This window comes from Embiotoca jacksoni, unplaced genomic scaffold, assembly GCF_022577435.1.
Source record: "Embiotoca jacksoni isolate LCO1_2020_lvr unplaced genomic scaffold, fEmbJac1.0.p SCAF_6, whole genome shotgun sequence".
In the NCBI taxonomy this organism is placed as follows: domain Eukaryota; kingdom Metazoa; phylum Chordata; class Actinopteri; family Embiotocidae; genus Embiotoca; species Embiotoca jacksoni.
Genome location: NW_027185414.1, coordinates 10,608,786 through 10,624,561, shown reverse-complemented (window position 1 = coordinate 10,624,561; position 15,776 = coordinate 10,608,786). Strand labels below are relative to the sequence as shown.

Here is a 15,776-nt window from a genome sequence, read left to right as displayed (position 1 = left end):
GTGAAGCAAGTCACACATTTATTTGCAATAACAGGCACTCTTTCTTTGACAGGCTACAGGTCTCAGGAAAGACACACATTAACTGACATTCATGTCATGTACAAAATATAAGAATTTCCACATCTAACCAAAAGCTCACATCATGGAGTAACAGGCTAAAGCTGCCCACCCTGCACGATTATTTAATAACCAGTTTCATCACCACCAATAAATTGGAGTTCCAAGAGAGAGAAAGAGGGGAGAGTCAGTGTAAAGCTCTGGTGATCACAAAGGTTGGTTTCACCCACTTCTCTACACTAGAAGTGGTGCATTTACATTCTCCTGGCTGCTTTGAGAACACATCTTTAGAAAATACAATCTTAGCAGTTCACAAATAGACATAAAGAGGAAAATAAAGGAAACATTGCATTAAGATGGACTACATATGTACAGAAAAAAAAAAAGTAGATTGGGAGCCTGAATACATTTAAAAGAACACTTCTGATAAACACCAGTGGAATCACTGGATTACTATGATCTCACTGGTAATGTGTACAGTTTAATATAACTCAACAACCAGCAGCAGAGTAAAGCTTAGTCTGAAAGCACAAACAAGTCCTTTAACTGCTAGAGTTATTAGAAGACACTAAGTATAATTTCAGTGCATTAAATGGGAATTTATTGGATCTAACAGTATCTGAACTGTAGTTGTATTTTTCAGTAAGTACTGAAAATGTTGTCTTTGCACTCTTACTGCCTGTTTATGGTCCTGCATTGTATGAGCTTTCAGACACAGTAGTACCAGAAGTCCACGAAGAGTTCTGAGCCAAAATGTTACCAAAAGGCCACAGACAACTCCCTGATCTCAATACAGATCTAAACAAGACCTGTACAATGTACCTGTCTGCACTCTGAATAATAGAAATCCTCTAGGTCTGTTTTACCAAATCATCGTTAGAAAAGGAAAACAAAAGCAACAGTAACATTACAAGTTGTAAATTGGCTCAGACTCCCTATAATGTGGACTCTGTGTAAAACCACAGTAAAATAAAAGGCTAATAAGTAAAGGAAAACACGGTATACAGTATCTGTAACATAAAACGCACACTGATCTGTCAGGTAAAGGCTTGGTCCTCTTTCTACAACATATGGCAGCTGAGTTCAGTACACAAGTCTCACATGAATGAATTTTAAAGGCAGAGTAGCATGTGTGAACCCAACAAGCAGCAACTGGTAAAACTGAATAAAATAGTAAAAACAATATGAAAAAGAGGACTGTAAAGTATGTGTGCCAGCAATAAAGCAAAATCTAAGAAACAAACACACAAACAGAAATTCAGCAACACTGATTTCACAGTACCTCAATGTAACCAAGTGATCATTTTTCAGAGAAATTGGCAAGATAACTTCCCAAAATGTGAAATGCAGTAATGCATACATTTTGTTCCGCTTCAAAGGCTCTTTAAATCACAGATATTTTGTCAATATAAAAGTCAACTGAGAAAGTTGTAGGTCTGCATTCCAGTTTTCAAACTATTCCATAAATTGAATCTAATTAAGTGATTAGCTGGTCAAACAAGGAAAGTCAAAGAGCTGGGAACTATCTGTCATACAAAAGAAAACAAAAGGGGAACCGAATGAGAAGGAGAGCCGCGTAAATGATGACCGAAAAAAGGATTGACCTTGATAATTTTGTGAGTTTTTCTTTGGGTGGAACCGTATCTCTCCCTGGAAAGGAAGGGACACAGTTTTGCTGATTGTCAACAGATGTAGATCTTATCATAAAAATTTTGAAATACAACAGCGGTAAGTTAGTTGTGTGAGATGCCAGTGAACGCCAGAGTCTGTCTTTGATGATGTTTTAAATCGACTCTTCCCAGGACACAAACAGGCCCGGCAATCCATCACGTAAATACGTCCTATTGAAGTACAACTGTGCGCTTCACAAAAAAGTGGGCTTCAATGTGATCTTGTCAGTGTCACTGGTGTGATCAAGTGTCTGTTGCAGCACTAATGAAGTTTACCTTGCAATAGCTAACTCATTCAGGAGAATTTCACACACATAAGTTTTTACAATAAAACTGTGTAATTAGTCCAGGTCATTTCTTTGGAGACGCCTGGCTTTATGTTTAAAGTTTTGAGTGCTTTTAGAAGTTTTATTCCCTGATGTGAGGGAAACCTCACTCCTTTGGTCACATTACCACCTAAGGCTTTGGAGAAAAGACATAAAATTTAAAAATAAAAAAAAATAAAAATCACTTAATACAGTCACTGTTTTGAGAAACCAAAAAGAACATGTAACAATGTTGAGAGTGTACTTAGTAACATGGTCAAGGAAACAGTTGCTAATGAAAAGCATGGTTGAATGTTTCTTCTAGTAGAGAGGCTACTTTATTTTGGTCCACCTGTGGAGAGAATAAAAACATTTTCAACAATCCAAGATGCTACAAAAATATTCTAACCTGCGTGATAGTGGTGCTATTGTCCAACAATGTCACAAATAAACAAGTCAGATATAGCTGTTTATGAATACATTAAGTCCATTAAAACGCTGGAGTCATAAAGTCCAAAGTCTACATACACTCTCGCCCACAGAAAGATGAAGTGACTATTCAACATTAGTGCGGGACTGTGTGCATGCCTGAGTGAGTCAGAGGACATACGATATCTAACAGTAAATGTGAATAAGGCCCTTTGACGCAGATGTGTCAGTATGTTGGAGGGTTCATACGCCCATGACCTTGATCATGATCGGCTGCCATTTTAAAACACTGCAAAAATAGACAAACTCATCTGGTGTCACACAAAAACAGACACAGACAATATGAATCGCTTTTTAAGACACAAAACACCCACCTCGCTGATTAAGCCCAGCTGCACCAACTCTGCCGCCAATTCTTGAACATTCTCATCTGAAACACACACCAGCACAGTTCTCAGCAGTGATTTATGGACATGTCGCGGCACTTTCACTTTAACTCTTCCTCACACACACACACCTGCAGCTGAAAAAAAAGCTGAGGCTTAGCGTGAATACTGGATTTAGAAAGAATGATCCAAATCCCACTTTAAATCACCTACTGTGTTACCAACTACTGTGGTTTCTCTTTGCTTCTCTGAACTCATTTTGCGCGAGGCTAGTGAAAGTTTTATATTCCTGTAGACATCTAGCAACACATTCCTTATGAGATATCCAATACAGTTAAAAGTATGAGAGTCCAGAAAGAGCTTCATCCAGCAGGACTGAAACACCAACATGTTTCAACCAGTATAATCTTCATTAGGATACGATCTGTTAAAACATGTTGGCTGTTTAAATATTCCTCTTTTAGTTTGCTATGGACAGTCCAAAGCTCCTTCTTTCCTCAGTTTTAGAGTGCCCAGAATTTTCTATCTTTATATTTACATGATTTTTTACATTGAGCTCTGTATTTGTCGCAAGGCCCTAATTTACCCCTTACTCTTCAAAATGTCATACCCTTTTCTGTAGCCACAATGAAGTGTGACTGTATCAAGTTTTTAACCTAAACGTAGGCAGCAAATTTCAGGTTTCTTTCAAGACTCAACATTCTTCAACAATTACACAGTAACAACTCTGTCTCAGAAAAGACATTTCTCCACCAGCAGTAGTGTCAACAATGGATGCTGCAGTGAAGCTGCACAACTTCTGGTGACATAAAACAACTCCTTGTCCGGACTGTACTGTGCTTCCGACTTTCTATGTTACATGAAAAAAGTCGAAGAACTCACTACGTTTGCTGAACAAGAAAAAGGCAGTTTTAGGAAGTAGTTCACCAAAAAACTGAACTACAAATAAAACCCAAAGAGCTGTAAGACAAAAGTAAAATATATGCAAGATTTCCCAAAGTATGGAAACTAAAAAAATGTAGGATGCTGCTACACTAAAACTTTAGGAGATATGTTGAGAACAAACCAGAGTGGCATATTTTTATGTATAATGTTGAAAAATGTTGATGCCCTCTTTTTGTTACACCTAAATAATCCTGACCTATTATTTTAATGCAAGTGCTTTTTTTTTTTACTCTTATTTCACTTACTGCCCCAATTTGAGACATTCTTGGGCTGTGCCTAATAAGCAGAGGAGTTGTCATGGTTTACCAGTTTTTAATAACTAAGCTGTCAATATACAACTACACCAGGAATGTGGCTGGGACAACCCAAGCTACAGGAAGAAATATAGCACCAAAAAACTGACACCGCCCCCCCCCTCTCCAAAAAAAGAATACACCAATAGCCCACTGCTATATGATGAGGGGATTGATATTAAAGTTAAGGGTGAGACTTCATTAATTGTTTGCTTCTTTTATTCTGAAATAAAATCAGCAAATCAAATGAGTGACTGTTTAGTTTTGATGAAAAACTATTTTAAATTGTGAATGCACTGTAGTAGGGTGCAAGAGAACCATGCAAAAGGCCAATGGGGTGAAATTTGAGTGGCTCAGTTAACCAGTGACACGCCACAGTGTGACTTTGGACTTTGGTGCATTGATAAGGGAGGTTCAAAAGCATATCCCATGATATCAGCAGGCAGGTCTGTTTACAAAGAAGACAGGGTGTGTTTGCGAGACTGATTAGTGTGTATGGATGCACATGGATGTGAGTTACAGTATGTACGTAACTGGAATTAGGGCGCGAGTGTCCAAGAGAAGACATGATGTGAGAAACGCTGGAAGAGAGAAACTGCAGAAGAGATAAAGTGTCTGGATGTGAGTGTGTGAGATACCGAGTGTGCGTGTGAATGAAAGACAGGGAGTTGAAAGCCTGGGAAGAGATGGTCTGAGGAGGTGACAGCTGTCAGCTGCGGCCTTTCACAGGCCAGGCATTCCCCACACGCCTGCAACATTATACATGCCTACCATACCTGTGTGTGCATGTGCATATTAGATCATACTGCCTACAGTATTCGGGCCAGTTGTTTATGTTCTCATTCGCAGCCTTTCGTAGGCCCTTCTTGTTTTATACACAGCTATAAAATAAAAAATACTGATTTCTTGGGAAATCATTTTGGAACAAATAAGTTAGGATTTGTAAAAAAATCAATCACTGTTGTTTTCCCAGAAAATGATCAGATTTACTGTTTTTAGGACATGGTGTCCATTAACATTCCTGATTCCTGAAAGTAATCCAAAAACATTTGTCAAAATAGAGGTAGAAGGTTTTCATGACACATAAGCGACAGTCAGTCTCCCAGCCTAAAATAGTTTTGCATACTCTATATTGTGACACCATTTACGCTCTCTCTGGAACTTCACTCTCGCTTTCATACTTGCTTCAGCACGCACGCGCACACACACACACACACACACACACACACACACACACACACACACACACACACACAGGTACAGTATATTAAAACTGTGTTGACATCTGAGGGAGTTATGAAGTAATTCAAACAGACATAACCTTATTATTTAACATCACCACCAGTCAAATGTAATTCTGACACAAACCCTAAATCCCAGCTGCAGACCTAAACCATTCAGAAAAAGAACATTTCCAGTAAGTAATGACCACAAGTAACCTAATTCTCCTCATTCTGAAGTCTGAATTAAAAACCTTAGAGACAAACATGTGTCATTCCCTCACCTGTCCTGTAAGGTAAGTACTGAATCCTTTCTAGTATTGCCTTTTTTTTTTTTTTTTTTAAATAAACAAACATGTAGATGTGCTTGTAAAATCAAGTGATATCGAGTGACTTGCCTCTAATCCCCTTAGGTTCCCTCAAGCTCACCTGAACAGGACATGCCTTCCACAATAATGTCTAATTGCAGGAGCCACTGTAATATGGAATGGTTGGAAATGTCAAGGGTTGTTTCTTGTCATTTAAAAATATTCTCCCTTATTTCTTTTTAGCACCAAATGTTTGTGTAGGGTGCCCAAATCCCACTTTTACCTCAAAGCTCATTGGTATTGTATGGAAACTACTCTGAACAGCATGTAATTTCGAAACGTGTGATAGAGCTGGGAATGCGTCTTTAAGTTGACTATATACAAGTATGTGTCAGTGTATCATAGAGAACTGATAAGAAAGAGTTGAACTTACGAGGTAACATGTCACAGCTTAGATCTCTATTCAGTTTATCCTCCAGTTTCAGCAGTAATGTTACCTATAATGAGAGAAGATGGACAAGAAAAAATACAATTTGTAACTTTTATCTCCTGTTAGTTTAGAAAATAACAAATTGTGGGAATATTACCACCATGTAATATTAATGTTGCATTTTTAATTAGTTAAACAATAAATAACCATCCTGTAAATGTTCTACCAGAGACTCACATGATACTTTGCACCCTCCTCGACAGGCTCAAAGTTACACTGCATCTGAGTGACCTGCAGAAGAAGTATAGGAATCTAAACATGAATGGTTCTCAACTAGTACTAGTACAGTTTCAGAACAGTAGTTTAAACGACTCCAGAAAATGTGCAGTATATATCTTGTCTAAGTGACCACTCATGAAAATAAGGAAACACTGGTGTTGGTTGGCTACTTGTGATATGTCCATTATACTGTGTTTGTACTATGCAGTACAAACTGTTGTACCCACCCTCCGTGTCTCAAGCTCTGCAGGTTCAGGCGTGGGAGATTTGACCAAGGGGATGACAACGGGCGATTTAACAGTCTCACGTTGAGCCTGCTGTGGACAGGGCAGCCCGAACGCCGTCATTGGATAAATACCATTCCTGATCCGAGGATGGAGGGAGAGAAAGAAAGGGAGATGTGGAGAAAACATGATAGAAAGAAGGAGAGGGACGGAACAAGTTCAAAATGGAGTAGGAGCTGCATGAATCAATACTAATAATGATAAATAGTTTGCTACAACAAGGTTCCAAATACAACACTGGAAGGTAAAAAAAAAAACATGGAGCAGAGAGAAAAGTAACAACAGTGGCCAGAAAGCAGGTGAAAAAAAACCCAACTTACTACAACCACAAAATCAGTAAAGAGTTCAGGATAAATGTTTTAGGAGGGAATTGAACCGTTTAGATGACATCATAGTTTAAAAGATGAGGGAGGAGACAGTCAGATGGTCCACTACTGCCCCCATGTGGCCAGACAGTGTTGTATCATTAGGGCTCAAGGAAATTGAATTTACAACTGAACTTGGTGAACTGAGCTTTACAGTTTTCTTTGCTTCTTACCTCACATCCTCCAGGAATTTATCAAGTTCCAAGGCAGGAAACTGAGAAAGTCTACAGAAGAAAAAGAACACTACTTGATGCTACTGTTTGAGGCCTTTAAACCACCGTGTTTAAAGTAAGATAACAATGTTTCCTATAAACTTAGAAAATGACAGATTTATATATATAATGCAAAAAACCCCAAAAAACTAATACAATCAAACAGCAATAATATGACGGCTTGTTGGACAATTTTAAATTGTGACTGATTTTCACTCGTCTTTTTTTGTATTAATAAACATCTGGTCTTGTTTAACACATTAATGAAGAAGGAATACAAAAAAAAAAGGTCTTTCTATTAAAATAAACCTTACATTACTTTTACATACATTGTTATGGGATTATTATCGTGTCTGAAAAGGCACTGTTATTTTTCTGCTGTATTTAATTAATGCTGACTCATTAGAAAAGGGATAACATCTGGCACTTACTTAAGCTGAACATCCTCCTTGGTCTCGGCGAGAACCAGGTTGGGGTCCAGGTTCTTGGTAATTTCCTCCAAGGCATTCTCAGGAATCATGTCTGGACAATTATAAACATTGGTGACTAATTAGATGACACTGGATAATTCCTTTTAAAAATGATACTTGCTAACATTTTCAGCGGCTGTATTTGACAACGTGTGAGAGCCAGGAAATGCTTTAATTAAGATTCTAGTACAAGCCCGGGATGGCCCGCTTTAGCCACACTGAGCCAAATTGTGCTGACATGCCATACAGGCGAAGAAAGATGCGCTCAGCTTTCCTCTGGTTAAGTGTTGACATGCTTTTATTGTGTAAAAGTTATAGGAAAATGGCACTGCAATGTGTTTATTACATTATAATAACATGTACTGATGCAAGATGGCCCCGCGGATGACAGCCTCGGTACTTTGCTCTCTTTTTATGATTTTGTTTATTTGTGTGGTTTTCTGCTCTCCCTCTCTGGTCACATACACCAAGGAGGAACTCTTCAACTTTAGGGTATCCTCTGGTCAAACTTGTTCTCCAGTTTTCCCCGAACCAGAACATTTTACGGAGTTATTAGTCGGAGGAGCAGCAGCTCTCTGTAGGATTTGCCGGAGACGCCGTGGGAGGCGAGCTGGAGCTCTCGTTAAACTGAGACCGCTGGGTTTTACAACTGCGCTTCCATCCATACATCTGGTGAATGTCCGAACTATAGACTGGATGGGCAAACTCCCAGGACCCCTCCAGTAGTCTTGCGAGGGTAAATAACTGGTCCACTGGTCCACGACCGGGACGAAATCTGCACTATCCTCTTGAATCTGAGGTTCGACAACGGTCGGAGTCTCCTTTTCCAGCACCCTGGCATAAGCTTCGCCCGGGAGGCTGAGTATTGTGATACCCCGATAGTTGGAGCACACTCTCCGGTCCCCTTTTCTTTTTTCTTTAAAAAAAAAAAAAAAAAGGGAACCACCACCCCGGTCTGCCAGTCCATGGGTACTGTTCCCGACCACCATGCTACATTGAAGAGGCGTGTCAGCCTGACATCCCGGACACCCTCCACACTAAACTCAGTAGGTGGGGCTGGGAAACTTCACATCTAGAGTCAGGAAACGGGCCGGTAGCATCTCTACAGATCCATCCCACCCTGGACACCCTCTGTTTCAGCTCCTCCCCTCTGGGAGGCGCTACAGAGCACTGTGCGCCAAGACCACCAGAAACATGAACAGTTTTAACCGCGGGCCGTCACTCTGCTCAACACTTAACATGTTCAATATCACTGGACCTTTTGCACGACACCCACCTGCATCAGCACTAATTGCACTAGGTGCAACTGCACTGTCTATTTATGTCTGTCTGTTTTTGTATATTGAGAGAACAAGTTACAACCGGAGTCAAATTCCTTGTATGTGTTTACATACCTGCCCAATAAAGCTGATTCTGATTATAACTGGAGCTTCATTAGCGGTTAACAATGACAAAGTTATTGTAACGATGCTGTGGCAACTCACTACCAATGTTAACATCCAGCAAAGACAGAACATCATGAGCATTCACGTGAACTTGGTCTTTTGATCCACCTGATTATTCAAAGTCTAATTCTTCTATGTTGTAGTCTCCACTAACTTCTAGGACAAATATCTGCATCTTCAGGCTGCAAAATGTTTAACTTTATTCTCCAGCTTGTTTGGCTTTGGTGCTGTGTTTACATGACAGACAGTCTTCTGCACTGCTTTAATGTTTCAGCAGCAACTCTTCCTGCTGTACAAGTTCATGAGTTTTAACTTTTGCTCAAATCACTAGTTTAGTCCGTCTTCTTTTTACTATTTGAGCCTGATACAACTTTGTTTCGGTTAAAGCAAATCAAAATGTTCCGGGATCATTAACCATGCATCTAAAATAAAAGGCATCATTCAGTTTCGACGACAGTATGTGATGACTATTCTGGTTGGATCAAACTTTTGACATTCAGTGTCTAGTTTTATGTGCGTGTATTACAGACTCACGTTGGTGGCTGACAACACAGTGTGCCGCCAGCAGTTTTAAGAGGGGTACTTCAAAAAGAGCCTGGTTGAATAGCAGCTCCCGCGCTGTAGGCCTTGTGCTCGGATCGCACTCCAAGCACTTTTGGATTAACTCCTACAAAAATAAACATCTTGGTTACACGCGTCTGGACAAACATCTTGTATACAAAAATGGGAATTTTAAATAAACACTAAGACAAATGAATAAACACACAACGTTTAATGTGGTGTGTTATTCCAAGCTACTTATGAACATTCAAACACTCGGTGCACTCTCTATATCTCACCCTCTGCAGTGGGTCCTCCAGTAACTGAATAGCATTCAGCACAGCCTCCTGAGAAACATAAGAGGATTCTCCGTTCCCCTGAATCTCCAAAAGCGCCATCTGCAAAACATTGACTCACGTTAATAGACCACTTTGGGAAAAAGATGAGGCTATTATATCGTGTACTGTATCGTGGATTCCATCTCACCTCTAAGGCACACATGCCAAATGAGTAGATGTCTACAGCCGTGGTAACGTCCTCAGCAGCTAAAAAGAAATAAGGTATTTTCAGATGTTATGTCATATCCAATTACTTACTAACGACTGAGTCCTAGAGATCAAAAATGCCAATTTGACATCACAGCAGCTGAGTGAATCATGGAGATATTCACAAGCAGATACATGATCCTGATCTGATGGCTTCTTTATGCTTTGTGTCTTGAACCTAAATTACACTAAACTAAAATGTGTCCTTTGACTGAGTTAAGACACTTCGGTCAGTCTCTAAATCTATTACTTTTTGTTTGACAAGATAAGTTATGAATAACATAACTTAAACAATTTTATTTTTTGTACAGTTAATTTTGTAAAAATAAATTGCATTACAAGGCTTGTCATATTTTGTTAAATAAACCAAAGGGTTTTGCAGTATTTAAAAAAAATACTTAGCTACTGAAAATAATGAATGTATGGCACTGGTAGTAAAGCATGATATCCTGCCTCCATCCTATTGCAGTATGGCAATATATTTTAAAATGTTATGAGGTATCATATTCTTTTAACGGTTCAAATTATGATATTGGCTATTTCTAACATCAGTGATATGTTTCAACATCTTTTCCAAGAAATCTTCATCATCCAGTGTACTCTGAAGGTTGAGAAACTGTCAAAATCAAAAACAACAGAGGGAAATGATGCAAATCTCATTTTGATCACGTGTACCTCCATATTCTGGGGCAAGAAAGTGCAAATTCTTCTGTTCCTCATGACACGTCTTCACATGGTTGTTGATGGTGTCTGGAGCAACTGCAGATGAGAAAAGAGGAGAGGAGAGAATATAAAGAAGTAGGACAAAGAACAGTGAAGGAAGTGAGTATGGAGTAAAGAGAGAGAATACACAGACCAAGGAAGTAAAGAACCACAAAAAAAAGTACTTGATAAAAGGGTGAACACGAGGCAAAACAAAATTGGGAATACAAATACTACCTTGATATTGTGTAAACTATAGTGTGGGATGTTTGGAAGCTTTGTAGCAGGACTCGAGTCACTGTGTACATAAGGGAGGCTGTGGCTCAGTTGGTAGAGTGGGTTGCACACTAATTGGAAGGTTGGTGGTTCGCTCCTCCTGTCCACATGCCTAAGTGTCCTTGAGCAAGACACTGAACCCTAAAAATTGCTCCCGATGGCGTACCATCGGTGTGTTGTAAGTCGCTTTGGATAAAAGCATCAGCTAAATGTAATGTAATGTAATGTAACATATAGCTATATGTACACACACAACACTGGTTTTCTATAGATCATGACTACACACCACCATCTTATGCAATGTGCAGGGTTGCTTCATTCAAGAGAAAAGCCATAATGCTACCATTTTGTATCACACAAGAAGTTGTGACAGTTCACTCAAAGTGCCAAACAAGACTGTTCTTTTTTAACTTGCAGTCAAAGACATTAATTGTACAATTATGTGAAATTTCTAGTCCTTAAATCCATAATTTAGTACAATTTGACTCCACCAACGTTACTACAGCTCCACTACCTAAAACACTGGGATGAAACAGGAGTAATTCTATACCTGATCCGATCTTGATGAGCCCGTTGTGCTGAATGAAGACAGTGTCACAGGTCAGGTTGCCATGGATGATGGGTGGGTCACATGAGTGGAGATAACTGCACAGCAGAAAAAAACAAAACAAAAAAAACATTCAGAAATATATACAAAGTACATTATAAAGGGTTTACACTGAATTTAACATTATCTCTATAAAAGGGAACCAACCTGAGAGCAGACAGGATCTGTGTGCACCATCTCTTCCAAGCCTGTAGGACCATACACCTTGTCAGAGCACCTTCTATCTGATTTCCAAAATAAACTCACTACGGCTTGCACCTTGACATTTAACTTTGCTCAAGGAAGGTACAAAGAATATTTGTAATTTCTTTACCTTTCTCTGAAGAATCCAAATGCAGAATATTTTTTACTGTAGTAATAAACTACTATTTCTTCTAGAAAACCATTCTGTACTGAAGGAGTGTTACTTTCCACATTTAAATAAAACTCTATTTATCACTATTCTACTCAAAGTGCATTTCCATACAGTCAGTTACCTTTTCATTCATGGCCTTGTGATTCTTCTTTGTCTTCTTCAGGAACTGCTTTAAGCTTCCTGATGACATATATTCAGTTATGAAAATCACCTGAAGAGGAGAACGCAAGATTCAAATGTTAGTTGTAAATAGTGATACTATTTATGCAGCTGAAAAAAAGATTCAATAATGACTTGCAAGGCCTGAGACTCACCCTGGCCCGGTTGTCCTTGGCGTCAGCCCAGTACTTGTGAAACTTGACAATATTAGCATGTTCCAAATGGATCAGATTATCAAATACAGCCTTCACTTTCTCCTAAAACCACAAGAAAAAAGATAAAAAGTAAAACATGTTAATGAAAATTCTACAGTAATGCAATGACTTACGGGAGAATAGTGGTGATGTCACTTTGAGCTACAGTAGCACACTAATGATATCACAGCTCTGCTGATGATATGGGGAGCAAATGCAGAAAATCAGTGATGTTGTGAGCTACAGTAGAACATTAGTGATGTCACTTTGAACCACAGTAGAGCACGAGTGATGTCACTGTGAGCTACAGTAAAGTACTAGTGAGGTCACTGTGAACTACAGTAGAGTACCAGTGAGGTCACTGTGAACTACAGTAGAGTACTAGAGGTCACTGTGAACTACAGTAAAGTACTAGTGAGGTCACTGTGAACTACAGTACAGTACTAGAGGTCACTGTGAGCTACAGTAAAGTACTAGTGAGGTCACTGTGAACTACAGGAGAGTACTAGTGAGGTCACTATGAACTACAGTAAAGTACTAGAGGTCACTGTGAGCTACAGTAAAGTACTAGTGAGGTCACTGTGAACTACAGGAGAGTACTAGTGAGGTCACTATGAACTACAGTAAAGTACTAGAGGTCACTGTGAGCTACAGTAAAGTACTAGTGAGGTCACTGTGAACTACAGTAAAGTACTAGTGAGGTCACTGTGAACTACAGTAAAGTACTAGAGGTCACTGTGAACTACAGTAGAGTACTAGTGAGGTCACTATGAACTACAGTAAAGTACTAGAGGTCACTGTGAGCTACAGTAAAGTGCTAGAGGTCACTGTGAGCTACAGTAAAGTACTAGTGAGGTCATTGTGAACTACAGTAGAGTACTAGTGAGGTCACTGAAGTACAATAAAGTACTAGAGGTCACTGTGAAGTACAGTAGAGTATTAGTGAGGTCACTGAACTACAGTAAAGTACTAGTGAGGTCATTGTGAACTACAGTAGAGTACTAGTGAGATCACTGAAGTACAATAAAGTACTAGAGGTCACTGTGAACTACAGTAAAGTACGAGTGAGGTCACTGCGAGCTACAGTAAAGTACTAGAGGTCACTGTGAGCTACAGTAAAGTACTAGAGGTCACTGTGAGCTACAGTAAAGTACTAGTGAGGTCACTGTGAACTACAGTAAAGTACTAGAGGTCACTGTGAGCTATAGTAAAGTACTAGTGAGGTCACTGTGAACTACAATAAAGTACTAGAGGTCACTGTGAGCTATAGTAAAGTACTAGAGGTCACTGTGAGCTATAGTAAAGTACTAGTGAGGTCACTGTGAACTATAGTAGAGTACTAATGAGGTCACTTTAGAGAATATGTTTCACTACTATTCCAGTCCATAGTATAAGTCAAGAAAATATGTCAATCATTGCATAATACACAAAGAAAGTATCTTTAACTGTTTTATTCCTACTCTATGACACCGAGCCTCACCTCCAACTGTTTGAAATTCTTCCTCTCTGAGATCATGACTTCATTCCAAACTACTTCCACCCCTTCCTCTGTGTCCATAGCCAAGTACACAGCATCTATCCCAGGGACATTTCGCTGATTCACCTACATTTGAGGGAACAGAAAAATGGCTTATGAGATAATATATTTTAATAGTGAAATGAAACATCAGTTAAAACAGTTCACAAAAGAATAAACAGATAAACTTCATAGGCATACATTCACTGCCATCCTCCTTGTTTCAGCTGACATGGTACCTGTTTTCATCTTTTTAATGATTATATTTTTCTTATTTTTTACCCCTTTTTGTCTACAGTACGATCTTTTCATCTCTTTGTTTTGTCTCACAGTAAAGTAACTAAGATTAAAATAACTCCCATGAGATAAACCCAAATTTGAGGAAAAAGTGTTCACGTTTTAGAGCGATCATTAGCAGAAGAGGAGTAATCCCTTTTTTTTTTTTTTCCCCTTTCTAAAATCTATTGATAGGATAAGGTACTGGCTATTTCTAAGGCAGTGTTGCCTTGACGATACTTTATAATGTTGACTTATGAAGTGCCTCTAATCATTAACATGAAAAAATGCGATACTGACAAAATCAAATATCATAGCTTGACTTAATAATGAATTTAAAAAAAAAAAATTGCATTACATTTTCATGCAACATGAATGCTAAACTAAACCATAGGCCACGACTCCGATCCAGAGGTGCAGCTCCCTCTCTTACCTCCTCTCTACGTTTCTGCCAGCGGCCGCAGGGACTCTCCTCCAGGATGTCCGATTCATCTTCACTCTCCTCATCCTCTGTTGCCGAGGTGGCCGGAGGCTGCATGGAGGCCACGGGCGAGGCCGCGGGCGAGGACGCGGGCGCCCCGGCTTGGACCTGCTCGGTGTTACCGGACACGTTTCCCGCCGTGAGCTCCGGGTTCTCCTCTGCCTCCGACATCGTCTTGTACGCACACCTACTTCTCTTTTACTAGGAGGAGGAGGGCTTCTGATCCCGGGCTGCAACAAGAGACGGTGAAGCCTCTTCTCAACCTTTCTCCTCTCTTGCGTCTGAACGTGTCACACGTCCATCAGGGAGGGGGACGGTCTATAAACAACGACATCTATTTAGGCAGCGCGGCTTCGGGAGTGATGAGATTACTCTCTCTGACAATAAGATTACATCTCGTGGTTCCTGATACACTCACAGCGATGTTAACCAAAAGTTACCGAGAGCCGATCTCATGGCCCTGTGGTTTAATGGTCGCTTGGACCGAGAGGACATTTCTGTTTACGGACGCAGACATAAAAGTCAGTCAACTCTCGAGTAACTACCGCAGGTCAGCTGTCTTTATCTGTTCAGGCTCTTTGCTGATGTTCAACACCGACGTTAGCTCGGTAAAGTTCAACCACCCACCCCTGAGCTAACTTTCACCCGGCTAACAGGCTAATGAAAGGTAAATAAACAAATTGCTAGACTAAAAGTAAAAGAGCGGATACATCAAAACAAAACAAAAAATATTACCGTGAACCAGAACACCGCCGCCGAAGTTTTAACTTTGGGTTACATACTGATGAAAAAGCTGTAAAAAAGAGACGTTCAGAAAGAAGAAGGAGAGAGAGAGAGAGAAAAAAAAAAATGCTAGTTCGTCATAAAAAAATGTTGTAGGGGTTTTCAAGTGTCTTTCTCTGCAGAAGTGGGAGGGGCGGAGCTAAGCTTGGGGAGCGCTCGTTTGCGCACAGAAAACGCAGCAGCGTGGCCTCACCGCTCACCCGTCCGGAAAAAAAATAGCGCCACGCTCGGGTTATAAATGACA

General features: G+C 39.8%; 1 protein-coding gene across 2 annotated transcripts; it reads right to left on the bottom strand.

Moving 5' to 3' along the window:
* Position 1: 1 nt before the first annotated feature.
* LOC138213110 (nuclear receptor-binding protein-like) lies at positions 2–15,658 on the bottom strand. Of its 2 annotated transcripts, XM_069173982.1 has the most exons (18): positions 15,485–15,658; positions 14,702–15,067; positions 13,957–14,079; positions 12,438–12,539; positions 12,245–12,334; positions 11,916–11,956; positions 11,712–11,806; positions 10,859–10,942; positions 10,125–10,183; positions 9,938–10,036; positions 9,633–9,765; positions 7,615–7,705; positions 7,145–7,195; positions 6,550–6,685; positions 6,281–6,334; positions 6,047–6,110; positions 2,836–2,891; positions 2–2,384 (listed from the first exon to the last, which is right to left on the bottom strand). In XM_069173982.1, the coding sequence occupies exons 2-18, from the start codon at positions 14,918–14,920 to the stop codon at positions 2,325–2,327; spliced, it is 1,557 nt and encodes a 518-aa protein (XP_069030083.1). In that variant the 5' UTR covers positions 14,921–15,067; positions 15,485–15,658; the 3' UTR covers positions 2–2,324. The 2 variants fall into 2 exon arrangements, with proteins under 2 accessions (XP_069030083.1, XP_069030085.1); XM_069173984.1 differs by having other exon boundaries at positions 14,702–15,658.
* Between the last annotated feature and the right edge of the window lie 118 nt (positions 15,659–15,776).

Coding starts and splice junctions, on each gene's coding strand:
- LOC138213110 (XM_069173984.1), bottom strand. CDS start 14,920: ATGTCGGAGGCAGAGGAGAACCCGGAGCTCACGGCGGGAAACGTGTCC. Junction 12,540..13,956: donor AGAATTTCAAACAGTTGGAG/GTGAGGCTCGGT, acceptor TTGTGGTTTTAG/GAGAAAGTGAAGGCTGTATT. Junction 10,943..11,711: donor GCTCATCAAGATCGGATCAG/GTATAGAATTAC, acceptor TCTCATCTGCAG/TTGCTCCAGACACCATCAAC.